Source organism: Anoplopoma fimbria, chromosome 6 (assembly GCF_027596085.1).
Source record: "Anoplopoma fimbria isolate UVic2021 breed Golden Eagle Sablefish chromosome 6, Afim_UVic_2022, whole genome shotgun sequence".
In the NCBI taxonomy this organism is placed as follows: domain Eukaryota; kingdom Metazoa; phylum Chordata; class Actinopteri; order Perciformes; family Anoplopomatidae; genus Anoplopoma; species Anoplopoma fimbria.
The window spans coordinates 19,621,375-19,638,349 of NC_072454.1; the positions used below are offsets into that span (position 1 = coordinate 19,621,375).

Consider the following 16,975-nt stretch of genomic DNA (forward strand, 5'->3'; position numbering starts at 1 on the left):
GATACAGTCTTATCTCCTACTAATACAATAACTCTGAGACTTATATATATATATATATATATATATATATATATATATATATATATATATATATTATATATATATTAGTTTCTCTCACAGTAAAGTAGTGATTTTGAAGAGCATTGCTGTTCCCTGAGCATTAAAGTGTTTTGCAGTGTATCAATAATGTGTTGAAGGTGGTTGATATGTAAAGAGGGGGGGGCTTCTTGGTGTTTACATAATGCTTTGCGCTAATTGAAATTCAGCACGTTGGTCTTCAGTTGTTTTTAAAAAGTGCCAAACAGGCGATCAGATGGAATTGAAATGCTTTGTTTGGGTTAATATTCATAGCTCATCTGATCAGAGCTTATGTACAATGTTGGTCGATGCATTACTCAGCGCCCGCTCCTGCATCCCTGCGGACACTTATGCTTAACATAGGCGTATACTCACAGGCAGTGGCTGTTTAATATTTATGGTATAAAGCATTACTTATCATTATAAATATTTATTGTGATTTACTCTTTTGTCTCTGTCCTTTTCTCTCTCACTCTGTCTTGCGGTCTCTTCCGTACCCTGGAGACTTTAGACACTAGCAGCTGCTCGTACCAATAGAATCACAGATTTTCTCTCCTTGGGTCTCAGAGACCTTGCCTTCTTTCATTTCTTATTTATTATGTGGCCTCTCTTATCGTTTTCTTTGTCTTTCTCTGTTTTACCATTAGATTGCTAATGGTTTTCAGGTGTTGCATTGATTCACTCTGCGGTTCCCTGTCTGTTTCTACACTCTCTAGCTCTTTCTACCCATCAGGCTCTACCTTAGAGAATACGTTTATATTTGAAGAGGATATATGCAGGTGCAATATGCATACAGAAGTACAGTTTACCTGTGCCTTGCTCTCTTCTTATAATTTGTATTGCTTCTATAAAATATATCAGATGCCGCATTCTTCTTGGATTAGTGTCTTCTTTTTCTTCTTCCAGTGCCATAGTGTGATTTGTATGGTCTCTGTACAGATGCTGTATGTTTTGGAGCTAAGGCACGATGATAAATGCTCCTAGCAGAAGGTTATAAATTACAGAGTGGAGGATGGTTCGCTACTGCCACTGTTTAGACAGGCCTTTATGGGGTAATAGTCACAACAGTAATTATAATTCATTATTGTAATGAAAGGAGCGAGGCTCGGCTGCATGTGGTAGCTCACACAGCGTCACTGTTAATAATAGGGCGCTCATCGTGGGTGATCTGACATTGGGAGACGGGGTGTGAATGGGTGTGCAGGGCTGAGGATGAACAGACAGAATCTCAGAGGTTGGTTCACTATCAGCTCTCCAGAGCTGTGGGATTGCAAATTTAGTGGAGTTAAAGATTGCTCACCATTGGCTCATTTGTTTGGTCATCTGTTAATCCATTGAAACCTGAGTCAGAGGGGAAGCAAACAGTTCAGATTTGCTTTGATACTTTAGAAAATGAAAATGGGTTGTACTCTTTGTTCCTGAACCTATTTAAAAACTTAATTTGTATCATTTCTTGACCTCAGCCCTGCTGACCATAGATACCATGTTCATCCACACATGCTTTTTTTGCTCTCTCCCTTGTATTCAGTGTGCCTCTGTAGTATACTCCTCAGTCTTTATCACCTCTACATCCTCCCTGCACTCATGATAATCTCATTGCTTCATCATTGAGGACAGAGAAAGAGAGGGGGAGGGCCGAGGCCTGCCGGCAACATGGAGCTGCCAGCCACAGAGAGCTCTGCATTAAGCCCTTTCACTGGCAGCTCCATCTCTATCTCCAGCTTATGCCCACAGTTAGCTCCTATCTTTCTTTTCTTCTGATTCCAGAGGTGACAGCTGTTTTTTCCACTGTTTCACATGTGGTTTGCAATCATTATATAGTGGCTGTGTATGCATGCAAACTGTATAATTTAAATTGCAAGCTGTCACATATGCTGTGAAGACATCCACTTTATTGGGCTCTTCTTTTACAAAAGTATACATTGTTAAAGAAGCGTTAAACATTGTATCTCTTGCTCACTCCGTCTCTGTTATCGGGGTGGTCGGCAGATAATAGACACAGGCTGTTCAATCCTGTCGGCAGGCAGCAGTCGCTGTGAGCACCCCCACCTGCTCGTAATAGTTTAGAGAAATAAAGCGGTCATAAACGTACGCTACCCATTGCCATTACACTAAAGTGTCCGCAGTAAAAACACACACAGCGCCCATAAACCCCTGCAGGAGCACAGGGTCACAGCTTGGGGGGACTGCCGTGAGCTGCGGTTGGTCGTTGTATGACCCAGGTAGGGTGAGGTTTGGGTTTTGCGTCATTTCACTCACCTTCATCTGAACATTAATGCATGCATAATTTGAAATTAAGCAGAATTTATTAATTAAGTGTGGTGTTTGAGTTTCTGTACTGTTCCCAGGCTGCTGATCTGTAATATTGATCAGAGATACAAACAGGCTCTGGACAGTCCTATAGCAGTTTGTGTCAATAGAAACATAGACTGACGCCATATACGCCATAAATATCTTATTGAAATGTCTTATATCATTCGTGGCTTCCTTTCAGTCATACTTTTAGATGTTTTGAGACCTGACATATAATAGATTTGACTTGTCCTGTTGTCAAACATTTTGATACTACTTTTAAAAACCAAAAAAATACATAACCATGCAACCCATTCATACGGAATAAACGTCAGTAAGACTTTATTTGGTGATTTGGAGGTTTAGACTTTAAATACAAAATTTGGTTGTAAAGTCAGAGTTCAACCACATTTTGCCCATTGATCAATTACTTAAGATCATTTTTGATCTTGGCTGATTGTTTGACTGGCATTTTAGTAAAGATTGTCAGTGAGCAGTCACATATGTTTATATGAATGTTACAAGACTTTTAACTTTTATTCTGGTTGTGGTTGACTTAAAAATTATAACGATATAAGTAAATACATTTGTTAATTTTATTTAAAATGTTGGATAGATGTAAAAAGTACAAGTTGTTTGTTCAGTAAGGAAAGAAATAACAAACTTTGTGAAGGTAAAATATTTTATTTTATACTTTTCATGCATAAATCGGTGCCTTTGCTAGGGATCAAAATCATGAGATTGCACATGACAGAACTGACCAAATTTCAACATTTAAAAAAAATAAAAATAATTAAAGGGTATGCACCAGGCCCCCCCTAAATGACTTGATGCTTCTGGCACTTGTCGCTGCACAATATGGACACAGGTAAAAAAGTTCAGACACATTTGTTTTTCACCAGCACCCATGTGCAACATGTGCCCTATGTACAAAGGCTGAGTCCTCGCCACAGCGGCCCTGGTTGAGTTTCAACCATGCTACCCTCTCTCTCACCTTTTCCTGTCTATCTTTGGCTGTACTATAGTAAAGGCAACAAAGTCCAAATATTAACCTTAAAAAAGAAAGTTGTGCAACACATTTATAAGGAGAAAACATCAGTAACCCATAGCCAAACCATGAAGATTCAGAACAGCAGTAAGATTAGTAAACATCACATGTTATTGCAACGACTGCTTTAGTTTTAACCGATGTTAAAATGCGGTGTGACCGCTTACGAAGACGGAATGCAGCGGGGGTCCTACAGCCACAGCGCCAGGGGGGGGCTTTCTAAGCTTGCTCAATGATTTCATCTGTGATGTCAGAGAGCAGGCTGATCAAGAAATGATGACATCATCTGTAATGTCATGGAACAAGCTGTAACTATAGAAACGGTGACGGGGCATAAGATTTGGGGGAGGAGCTTGAAAATAAAATATCTGAACTGTTCAATTATTATTTAAATAGTATGGTATATAGTATGTCCAGTATGGACAAGAGGAACAATTACAGCGACTAATAACCGTATGAATGTACTTACAGGCATGTGAATATTGTTTTAAGACAGACTTGAAAAATGTGACCTATCCTATCATTAAGAACAAAGCTGTTTTGATTTTTGATTTTTTTTTTTTACTGAAGACTATCGAGCAGACATGATTTGAAGAAAAGCATTCATTAACTTGCTATAAACTCTACATTTGATTCCCATGGTGCCTGCAAGTGCAGTGTGGACGAGAAGTATACAACGCAGCGTTTGTAACATGATCAAGATTCTGCTTTATGGGTCTCACAAACACATGCAGCACATTACATTTTAACATGAAGAGGCACTTATTTAAAAGTAACTGTTCTCTGTGTCCCACCTGTATAGCATTTGTGAGGATTGATCTGTGATCTTTTCATGGATACACAGAATATGAGCCTTTAAAGGACCCCCATGAGTGGAACTAGCCAGAGCTGAGGAAGATAACCTGACAACCATGTCCTCATCATTGTCTCTCCCACAATGATTGTCAGAGACTGGACATCTTCACTGTGCTGCTGCTGGAGTGTGTGTGTGTGTGTGTGTGTGTGTGTGTGTGTGTGTGTGTGTGTGTGTGTGTGTGTGTGTGTGTGTGTGTGTGTGTGTGTGTGTGTGTGTGTGTGTGTGTGTGTGTGTGTGTGTGTGTTATCTGTTCTTTGTGCTTAGGTGTGCAACACTGAGACAGAGGAGGTTTTCTGTGTTTGGACTGGGGGTCATCTCTATTTTGACAGCAGGCTTTGACAGCCAGTAATTGGTTTCCTTTTCCATGCCTCTCAAAGCTTCTGCAGAAAAAGCAATTTTAGGAGCCAATCAATTCAAATTCCAGCTCACTCACGCTAGAAAAGTCTTTGCAGCTTTAACCCCCTCGCTGTCCATGAGATAGCTGGGCTGATAATCTGATCCTGTGTCCCCTCCAACCTAACCCCAGTTTACACACATACAGGCCTAGGTCACAGGTACACACCCAAATGCATAACACACACACACACACACACACACACACACACACACACACACACACACACACACACACACACACACACACACACACACACACACACACACACACAGTGTTTGCCTGCAGGCTTCGCCTCTCTGAAGGGAAGAAACACATCATTTAACCAAACTGGTCAACTGAGAACTAATTTCTCTTTTGTAGTTACTGCCTGAGGACCCTAGGGTTTGCAGAGTTTATATTGGCAATCAGCAGCGGACTGACTCTTTGTGCAGAAAGTCTTTGAAACAACTTAGTTTGGAATTTGATCAGTAAACTGACCTCAACTACCTCACTAGTACGGGGAGATTTTTATCACTGCAGTCTGGGCCCAGTTTTCATTTAAAACTAAATGTCAAGTTGCCCAGAGATGATACAATTGCAGTTAGAGAACAGCTAATCAAATAACAGGCTTTTGTACCACTTAGTCAATGGCAATGTGCATCCACTATACTACTTTCATTTTTTGTCCCTCAAAAGAGATGTTTCAAGTATCAACCAGCATTACTTTATTGCATGAAAACTATGTATCCCAGTGAACCATCCCTGTACTTTAAATGCTTGTCATAATTGTCACTGAGGTGATTAAACACATTAGTTAGGCACATTGCCCAGCATTAATTCTATGTCATATTTTTCCTCATTAAATCGTACAAGCACACTCTCCCTGTGCACCCCACCTTGCCAACTTTTCCATCACCTCCAACTCCGTAACCAAAAAAAGTTTAAACCACCATGTCTATGGGGAGCAAATGCATATTACCCTGGTGTAAACTGTTCAGGCCCATGGTGTTAACTTACTGCAAATCCCTGCACAAACCAATCTCTACCATCCATCTGCTGCAGGCCTTCTGCGTCTGAAGTTGAAAGTCTTTGGCAAGCAGTTGGCAAAGTGACCAGCCCGCACTGTCATGGTGATTGTTTGGGTGGAGATAGGGAGCCCCCCTCCCCCTGATCATCTCTCTCTCTCTCTTTATTTCTCTCTCTCTTTCTCAGTCTGTCTCTCTCTTCCTCACTGTCTGTCGTTGAGGCGAGAGGGGGCTCGGCCGCAGAAGAGCAGGCTGTATTAGCTCCCAGGCTGAGCCCGGCTCCTGTCACCACCTCGATAGCTGTCACGCTAACACCTCCATCGCTATCATTGGAGCACTTATGGGCCTGTCACTCACCTGGGAGAGAGGGAGCAAAGGAGGAGGGGGGGGGGGGGGATGCATCGAGGGGGAAGCGTGGTGTGCGAAGGGGAGATATGTAGAGGAGAGGGGAGACAGTGGAGATGGAGGCGGAGCTGAGGATGCAGGGAGGAAAAGAAAGAAAGAAAAAGATAAAGGAGGAGGTGGAGGTAGGATGGGAGAGGGATGGATTGGAATGCAAAAAGGGGGAAAAGCAGTGGCATTAAATGATTAGGTCATGGAGACATGACGGATGAAAACTCAAAGGTTAATATAAGAACCTGACTGGAGTTACAAACACTTCACATGTATTTAGCGTCCCACTTTCTACTTGTTCAGCAAGACTGACAACGAAGCATTTGGACATTAAGAAAGAACCATCGATTCGCCATCAACGACGATGTAGTGGAAGCTCTCTGTGAAATTACAGGCTCGAACTCAACAGTATGGTGTAATTTTTAGAAGGTGAAAAAGCACATTGATAGCTGCAGCCGTTCTATCTGTGAGAGGCATCATAGATGGGCACTCACAGATGCACACATACATAACAGTAAATGCATTCAATTTAAGATGCAGAGATACTTCCTAACACATTCAAATGTGCACACAAACGTCCACACTCACAGCCAAAAAAAGAGCAATACCGAACACACATTTTGGCCCATTTACTGTTGTGTACTCTCATATCAGACTCTTATCACACAACGCATATAAACACACACTCACAAATATTTAAGTGTCAAAGTCACAGCCACATGCAAAAAAAATGTATACCCTACAAACACACACACACACACACACACACACACACACACACACACACACACACACACACACACACACACACACACACACACAGTCATACATAATAAGGTCGGTATCAGGGCATCACTGAATCACAGTGACCAACATCGTGGTTGACAGAGCAGGCTGCAGACACGTTCCAGTTTGGCCCTTCAACTGACTGCAGAGCCACTGAAGTGGAACTCTATTACAACAGCCTCTCCAGCCACGATCCATCAGCGCCGACACACACCCTGTGCCTACGCATCAGTGCATGCGCACACCTGCGCATGCATGTGTTTACAAAGACAGATTGGCGTTTCATAAAGTACAAGATTTCTGAAAGTGTTGCTCTTTATGTTGCACTCCTCTGACAGCATTTTTTATCTGCAAAACATATGACAGCAGTTGTTGCTGCTTTCTCAGCCAGTGGTGATGTGGAAGAGGAAAATGTATCAGTTCTCTCATCAGATTAAATCCAATCAACACCTCCGAGCGAAGCATGGCTGGCATGTTTTATCATAAAGTCATGATAGACAGCAAAGACAGCTGTTAGAGTGGAAGATTTAATAAACTGAGCAAAACTCATTGACAGATGATATTATTAAAAATACTGGTTAACCTCACACACACACACAGGCACAAATGTATGCTGAGGAATGATCTAACCGTTACATTGACATAAAAAGGGGTAAAAAAATGACTCTGCTTTAATGAACATGTCATAGTCAGGAATTTCTCAGTTTTCACATTTGCATTTGAAGGCAGCCAAACATATCAATCGCTGACATGAAAGTTGATTAAAATTTCTTTTTTGTATTAAGTCAATTTACTCCTGAAGGAGCATGGACAATTTGAAAGGTACATGTGAAACAAAACTCAAAGTTGATAAGAATCAAACTAAATACAAGGATGAGAAACAACATGGATGGAAAGCAAAAGCTGAATGTACTGCAAAACATTTCAAGAAAGAACTTGAATTAACTTGACTATTCTACTACTTTTCTGTTTTTCTCCCCAGGCTACAGACCGAGATTCAGGCATATTTGGGATTGTGCGTTACTACTTCAGTGACGAGCCAGACCAGTAAGATATGGCTACACACACTCAAACAGTCCACACAAACACACATTGACATTCATTTTTCATTTATTTGGGCCCTTTTTGCCTCGTAGTTTCGCCAGAGACAGCTGAGCTACAATGATGTCTGGCGCTTTTCTTTACGCCTGCTCTCTTCAGGCCACAATCTTACAGAATGACACACAGAGAAAACACACATTCACATAGTCTGTTCATTAATTAATTTAAAGGATACAATTAGTGTGGCTTCCTACTAATTTTATTTCTTTGTTACCCTTGCTGATCATCGATCTTTTTTTGTGATATGCAACTGTATTGCTGCAAACTTGAGAAAAATCTAGAATGAAACATTTTCTTTTTATAATAGAATTCTTCCATGCAATCATTTATTATTATAACATACAAATCTATTGTGTTTTAAGCATGGTTCTTTTTTTATAATAAGAACAAATCAACAAGTGCAACAGGTTTTTTTTTCAGTTAAGAAGGATGATTCTGAACAGTCATCATGTGACATCATGTTTTTATTATCCTCTTCTTTAAACCTTTGGGAGTGACCTGCTTCTAATTTCCTCGTTTGTCCCTTTGCAGGTTTTCATTGGATGATGAGACGGGCTGGGTCATTCTGAGGGACAGTCTGGATTATGAGTTGATGCGGCGCTTCACGCTGACCGTGCTGGCGAGGGACGGCGGCGGGGAGGAGACAACGGGGAGAGTCCGTGTCAACGTGTTAGATGTCAACGACAATGCGCCGCTCTTCCAGAAGGAGGCGTACGTGGGCTCGCTGAGAGAGAACGAACAGGCCGTCCAGGCGGTGGCCCGAGTCAGGGTGAGACGTGTTTAAAACAAGTACATATAGAGTTTTCAACCAGAAAGAGGCCAAAGGTACACTCTTGTTACACTTCTCCTTAAATAAGGGCTTGTTTATAGAGGCTGTAAAATACCATAAAAATAACTGTTTGGCTGCAATAAATGAACAACATCTCAGACCAAAAAAAGATAATTTATTATTGATTTAAAATTGAATTATTCCTGTAACACTTTTTAAATTGTAAAATTAGGATTGAAAGTCACAGTGGACTGTGGTGCAGATAATTTAAAAGTTACACACATGAACATAGTAGGTATAGCAAACTGTGCACTCACCCAAAGATACCTGCAATAATACAGCATGTAAATATTCACATTTACACTGCATTCATATAAAACTATACCTGCAACAGAGGATCTCATCCCACAAATACCACCACTAATCAGACACACAAGCCTTTGCTTTTGCTGCCCTTCTCTTCTTTCCTTACTTGTTTCCTTTGTGTCACTATAATCATGCAGTTATGTGTTTGTGTGCGCTGTATCAAAGAAGAACCGGTCTGTGTGGTGTGTTGGCCATCAGTCACTGCCACACAAACGACAGAGGTACACAGGCACAATGGTAACTAATGGCTCAGCGTTTCCTTTGATTGCGCCCTGGAGAGACAGACTATTGCGTCCCTTGAGGCCGCGGCTACAGCAGTGGCTCACCCTGCCACAGTGCACTTTGGCGGCTTGCCTTCACACTGTGGGAGTCGAGCTGATGACGGGGCTCAACGCTTGGCTCACCGTGTTTGATTAGTCTGAGCTAACCTTAAACACTGCTGATATTAATACGCCACCGTAGAGGAACAGGGAAGCCAGTCGTGCAAATCTGTGTGTCAGCGATTTGCCCCGGAACCTATACTATACACATACAAACAAATACACACACACACACATACTCCAGAATATGAGGAGACTGAAATAGAAAGAAGAGGATGCGTTAAGAGACAAAGCAAAGAGAGGCTGTTTGCTTCATTCTCTTTCCAAACAGAGATTCCTACTACAATCCTTATGCTTTCTAACAGCTAAACCTTTTTTTTTTCTGTACACTTCTTATTTCTTAACTTCTTTGCCACTCATCTATTTGATTTGCCGCCCTCAACCATTGAGTGTTAAATGACCATCAAATATGAAACTGTTAGCTGAAATTTCATAATAGGACGACAGTCTGGAAGAGAAAAGCCACAGTTTAGGACGTTGTGGGGGAAGAAAGGTATTGCTTAGTCAACACTTTGGCATTAAATCAAAGAGTTGAGATATGTGTGTTGCGGAGAGATACAAGTGAGTGTTTTTGACAACCTGTCCAGCGTTTAATGATGCCAGGGAGGCCCAGAAGACTCTCCTCACAGCCGGAGGACTCCAGTTGGAAGTTCCTGCCAACTGGAGAATAATGAGGGGGTGTCATCATTGTTGTTGACGTTGTTGTGGATTAGCCCTGTAAAGTATAGTTTTGTCTGTCCTCTGCCTGCTTAGCTTGTCTTGGCTCGGTTGGTGTTCATCCAGTATTGACGCCCGCGCCACTAATGGCCAGAATCAGCTTTAATCTGTCCCAACAACATGTCGTCACTGACTGACAGCTTCCTGGCTGCACACACATGCACAGACTGACACGCACACATGCTGTGAAAACATACACGTATACATATAAGCACTGTATTGCAGCATCTGTCCTGTTACACTGTCTGTCTTCTTGTCCCACTCAAAAGTTCTCCTCTCTGCCCACCCACAGGCTACAGATGAGGATTCTCCTCCCAACAACTTCCTGACATACACCATCACTTCAGCCTCAGCCTTCCCTAATTACTTCAGCATCCTCATGGTGGAGGGCTACGCAGGTACGCTCACTTTTAGGAGCATGAGGCCACAATCTTAAATATTTATGTGGCCAGGGGTTTTGTGGATATTTAGACTAGTCATATTTAGGTTGAAGAATAGTTTATACATCTTGTATAAACTATGATGCTGCTGCAGGTCAAAAAAAAATGTAGCTTAAAACCCCATCTGCCTCCTTCTCCGTGCTTTTCTCCTTCAATTAGTGATCAGTGTGACCAGACCTCTGGACTACGAGCAGGTTCCCAATGGGATGGTCTACTTGACAGTGATGGCTAAAGATGGGGGAACCCAGCCCTCAACAACACCGTCCCTGTCACAGTGGAGGTGATAGTAAGTACACCAATCTGCCAACATCAAACAACACTAATGTATCACTTGACCCCTTAACGTGCAGGTAGTGCCTCTTCTAAACGTAGCGACCAACAGCAACTGCAGACACAGAGCAGTTCCTTCAGGGACATCTTTTTTTCATAGACATCATCTTCAGTACAATTTCCATCAACCTACGGATATCACGCAAATATGAACATTAACAATCTGCATTCATATTCAAGCTGTGAGAGAGCATTTTCTACAAGCTGGTATATTGTAAGTTAGAAATGCATCCTCCTCACTGTGGTCAAAAATACAACTCACGTTAAAAACAAATACTTGTACAAATGACAACATCTGGTGCGTTAGTAGAAAGGTTTAAAAAAGGCATTAAAATGCCTAATACGCAGTTTAAAGACAGAAAATGCTACTCAGATGAAAAGGTGTATGTCCCGTATTGTCCTGTCCTACTATATACACTGATTTGTACATATAGCAACCATTCAAAGGTCTTTCTTTAACTGTAAAACATGATGAAGTTCATGTTGACTGCACAGCATCACCAATAGGAGGACAAGTTTTCCCTGTAGGTTCAAACCATTCCAGGGTTGTCCTTGTTGATATTGATGTAAATGTTCTAGCAGCTGTTATTTGATGTCTAATGTCACTGACATGGATCAAGGGGTTGGTTTAATGCTCTCAGAAACAAAAACAGTTTCAGAGTTGGACCTCAGCCGCCAGTTGAACATGTTTAGCCAATGGGATGGTCTTTTATCATTAAATACATGTGCAAGCAAACTTTTATAAGTATTTTCTTACATACTTTGATATTACTGGTGTGCCAGTGGTGGATCAAACTGTTTTCAATCACCATAAATGGTCACATGATCACAAATCAGCAAAATTAGCTTGTGGAGAGATTGTTTGTGGTTCATCAAAACTCTCGGGGATGAATACACTAAAAGGATTGAACGGCTTTTGCGGCCGCTAGACCTGCACAAAAAAGACAAAAAGAAACAGTGTTATTATCAAAGCACCCACAGAAGGTAAAATGCACCTCTTACTGCGCTGTCAAGCAAAAAGCATCTCAGAGCACCTGTGCTTTTTGCACATAGTTAAATCAGGTAATATGCATGGATTTGGAGCAAAATTGCCCTTTTTCTGTGCAAAGAGCCTCATTGCAAAAACAATCCAATTCACAAAGATCAGCACTAACAGTTCCACGTTGTTATAGTGAATTATCAGCGTCTTCAGAGAGTTGGTGGTAACTGAACCGTATTCATAAGAGGCGTGACGTCCAGACATTTTTATTTCTTGCCTGAAGTTTAGAGAAATTCCTCTGCACCTGGTCTGTCAGGACCTGTAGCTCGTGATCTCAAAACTTTCTTCTTCTTTTTTTTCCACCATTGTTTTGCCTAAGGTTTTCTTGGCGCAAAAGCAATATTTTTTTTGCCAGATAAATAATGCAAAAATTTTGTGGGCGTGTTTTGGCTTTAATATCAACACAATGAGATATCTCTGTGAATTGGACCTCTAGTCAGGTTGCAATTGATGCGCAGTTTATGGTGCTATCATAGGAAGCAACCCATTCCTTTGGGAAATCGCCCATCAGGCTTTAATGAACATGTATTCTACAAATTGATCAAATCACCTCCAACTTGATGAACAATATAATCTTCTTCATGTACACTACAACCTATGGTGGATTTCTGTTTATCTATTTTGTATCTAGAGTTATTGTGTACACTGTAAGCAAGAATACTGTTCAGCATAACGTTTTTTTGTTTAATTATTCCCCTTCTGCAAAAAAATCCCTTTCATCTTCCCTCCTTTTGTGACAATATGTTTGTTTTTTGGGTCCCAAAATTTACTTAAAAGTTTAGTTAAAAACATATTTGTTGGAGGCTGTTTCCCTCTTAGCTGAGAATCTTTCTAATACACACTTTTAATATATTTTCAAGCATGGTATTTTCTTCAGAAAGTATTTAATGATTCTTCTGGTGCCCCAGCAGACAAACCCCGTGAAAATTTACTCCCCACGTTAAAACTTTTTCAGAAATCTTTTCATATAAGTTCCCCTCAGATGTAACAGAAAATGTGTTTGCCCGAGACTTGGGAGAGGAACTTATGTAGCTGTTATGTGTACTGAATGAAGGCTAAGCTTACTTGAATTGATCTCAGCTAGTGCAGTGCTAGTGAAAACAAGCCTGTTCAGAATGGGCTGAATGCTTAACCTGTGGTGTGGCTCTCTGGAGAACCTTTTATACAATCAATTTCACACTCAACACTGCTCTTCCTTGGGCCCTGAGCAATACACCTGCCATGACATAGTTGATGCAGCTACTCAGAGTCAGAAAAACCTTAGAAATAGGCCTTCTGTCGGGTTTACATAAACACCAGGCAGGGACACACTCTACTGCACCCTACTAAAAGGGCCCTAAAAAAATATAGATTTATTGGATGTATCTTATTTCCTTATGTTACGTTGCAGAGTCAGATGTTACACATAAAATATAATTATTAAAATATGATACATTATGATTCATTAAATTATCCAGCACCGTATTAGAATTGAAAGCTCCACATGCAACAGACGTTAAGTAAATTTAAGATACATTGTGCTGATAATGCCTCTTTCACTCCTTCATAGTAAACATAAGAATGAAAGACTTTTACCATGCGGTATTAATGTTTTACTAAAATATTTAATAGCTATACTTTATAAACATTGAGTACTTCTTCTACCACTGCCAATACTAACATTCCCAGTTAGAGAAAGGGGGAAAAGTAGGGGGAAAAAGTCCCTAGGCCCCTAAAATCATTAAAACCAGCCCTTGAAAACCCACCATGCTCTTGGTTACTCACGCTCAGAAACATCGGTGAAATTCCCTAACCAAAGGTTATTTCCAAAAAGAAGTATTAGTCCTTTGCTCTGTTATAACCTCTGTGGTTATAAAGTAGAGCATGGATCGAATGACTAGAGCTAGAAGTAAGTATCGCTCGTGCTAGTTGAAAATTTTGGTTGTAACATTATCCAGCATTAATATAACATTAGCACGCTGTATCAAGCATCCAGCAGCAAAAGTGAACTGCAATGAGCTGCTGTTGGTCCACTGCTGACGACATGCTGGACTGCAGAGCCCTGAAGCTTCGACCCTGCTGCTACACAGAGCGCTGTTCACTTGGTACAGAAAATTCGAAAAAGGCACTCCATGGGGGCATCAACAATACACCCACCAAGTGTGAAGTAGCGGTTTTCTCAAAACAGACCAACAGGCAGACAGACAGATCCTTGCATTATAGTTAGATGTATAAACAGTGCCTGACAGGTGTCAGCCGGCTTCTGGTGGATCGTCTTCAACTTCTCTTACATATTGGATTTCATTGTCTGAATTATTCCGAGTACCTTTTCATCCATGTCTGACTACAGCTTTGTTTGCAGTTTTATCACAGTCTGTGCAGCTATCTGAGCTTCCAGTTAATTTGCTTTTTGTCAGTCTTATCACTTAAAGTCTTATTTTAAAGGACTGGAGGAAGTCACAGCCACATACTCGTACGCGCAGTAGATCACAGATGTTTTAATATATTAAAGAAATGAATAAATTAAAAAAAACATCGCAAGGTTCTGGGTCTTAATTCTACAAAATATTGCTGCTCTTTCTGTTGCATGTTTGCCTCCGTCCTAAAAGCATTCAATTCAATTTTTTTTCATTTGTAAATGTTATGTGCCGCTTGTCTTTCCTCATGTATAAAAGACCATGTCATGATTTCCTGCATGGGCAGTCGCCTGTTACATGGTTTCATTTGAATGCCTTTCCATGTTTTCGACACCATCTAAGGCTTTTCAAACACCCTGTGATCCATGTCTGTTACAGATCAGGTTTTCTCTGCTCCCTGTAGCTTTCTTAACTCGGGTCTGACTGTGTTGCTTTTGTCAGATGACTTAGTTAAAGGCTGCAAGGAGAACATGTCTGCTTATTCAACACGACCTGATGTTTGAATACCAAGCTTTTCAATTCAGACATATGACATGTCAGATTCATAGCAAGTTATGTAACATGCTTCTATCTTATATCGCTCTATATTGCGATAAAGTATCATTTAGCCACCTCTGTCAGGCTTATTTAGGGCTCGAATGTGAAAACTTTAGAAGAAATGTTGGCCATAGTAGAGTATGAAAAAAATATTATTAGCATATATAATGTGTGGTTCCTTTCTGTTCTCTCTGCATATTTGACAAAGTCCTGATGATTCACCATTTGTAATATAGATATGGTGTACATCGTGTACCGCTGACTATTCTATATAACCGACAATGCCAGGTGTTATCATTTTAAACCTTTCTGTCTGTATTTTTTTTGTTTTTTGAATAATAAATATGAATGTTGATCTTTACTAAGATACTATAAATGCAGCAGTAAAAATATGATGAGCATCCAGAACTCATAAACAGTATCTCTACTGGCTCTTAAGCTCATTTCCCCTGTTAGACCATCCATTATACAAGCAACTTTTTAGTCATGAAAGAAGAAATGACAGAATAGAATGGATGAATCCAGCTGGAATATCCTTGAATATTCTATGCAAGAACAGTACGCATATCTGTACACATCCTTCATGAGGGAGAGATATTGTGTTGGAATGCTAAAAACACCAACAGGGAGAGATGTGCACAACTCTGTATTGCTTCTATGTCTCTCTGTCTCTCTCTCTTTCTCTGTCCTCCACAGTGTCGTGACTCACACCACAGGGGTTTATCAGTAGCTAGCAGCATCACACACATACAATGCTTTACACCAGTGTAACACAGAGCCCAGATAGATAATGGTGCCAGTGACTGTTGTTAAAGTGTTAACATTTCCCAGCAGCTCACACACAGTGGGGAGCCTCTCAGCAAATAGCCACACAACTGGATGTGTTGGTGTGAAACAGAGTCTAATTCAATGAGTGGGAGGTTGTGATAGATCTGAATGCTCTGAAAAAGTCTGTGTGAGAGTGGAAGGTGGTCTGTTTTGTAGTCATTAATTCCTGTCAAATTACAGGTCTTGATTACTCTTTGTTTTAGAGAACGGTGTTGTTAATAATGTTTGGAACGACTTTCTCGCCTATTATTGCAAATGTGTCTTCTTTTTAATATCTGCCTCAGCTTCTGCTTTGGTTCACTTCTTGTCTAGGTCCAGTTTTTCTCACTTCTGCAGTTCTAAAGCAATGAATGCAATTAACTAAAATTAACTAGCCTGGCTAGGACAGTTGGTTAAGCTTAATGTGTTTACTTATATATCAAATGTAACATAGTACCTGATTAAATGAGATAAACAACTAAGACAACACTGTTCAGTCCAAGGGAATATCAGTGTAATCCTAAAAGATACAAAACTATAATTTTACTTTTAAAAACATTTTGTGCTACAATTCTCAAATATGCTAATATCAGTGCTTATGTGTGATGACAGTGTTATGAAGCACATTAGCATGTTCTCATTGTTTGGCACATTGATTTGAGCTGCCGTCGATGTTTATACCTCCAGGATGAAAATGACAACCCACCGGAGTTCAGCAAGCAGTCCTATATCGTCAAAATCCCAGAGAACATTATTGCCGGTGAGTCATTTTATACATGTGGGGTTACAGTTTAGAAGCTAGAATGCATTTTCTGGTGCAAAACCAACACAGCACTCAAACACTCCAAACAGCTCAAACACCATGTGAAGCACATACAGCCACCCTTACTTAAATTGCCTTACCATTAGCATATCCAACACATAGCTCTGCTGTCTTGGGGGTATGTTTTTTTAATTTGTTTTATTTGAAATGTTTCCTCTGGCATCCTCCTCTACTATTTTATCTGTTATGATTTTGCATAATGTTTTTAAAAGCCCAGTCAGAATGCAGGATATTGACTATTCAAGGCAAAATCACTGGCTGCTCTATTCATTCTCATGCATGCATTCAAAAGACTCTTTTATCCCAGACAATAGATTAGTTTCCAGTCGCTGGAGGGAAGTGAGATGTCTGACCGCCCCTTTCTCTCTCTGAGCTCAAGCGAACGCTGGCCGCTCTCTGTGTCTCGGACCTGCTTT

General features: G+C 40.6%; 1 protein-coding gene across 1 annotated transcript in view; it reads left to right on the forward strand.

The window, feature by feature from the left end:
• The window catches only part of LOC129091999 (cadherin-23-like), a 127,156-nt gene that overhangs the window by 97,000 nt on the left and 13,181 nt on the right, over positions 1–16,975 (forward strand). The window contains 6 exon segments of the mRNA XM_054599740.1: positions 7,837–7,901; positions 8,487–8,724; positions 10,480–10,585; positions 10,787–10,861; positions 10,864–10,913; positions 16,424–16,496. Of these exon segments, the coding sequence (XP_054455715.1) occupies positions 7,837–7,901; positions 8,487–8,724; positions 10,480–10,585; positions 10,787–10,861; positions 10,864–10,913; positions 16,424–16,496 (607 nt within the window).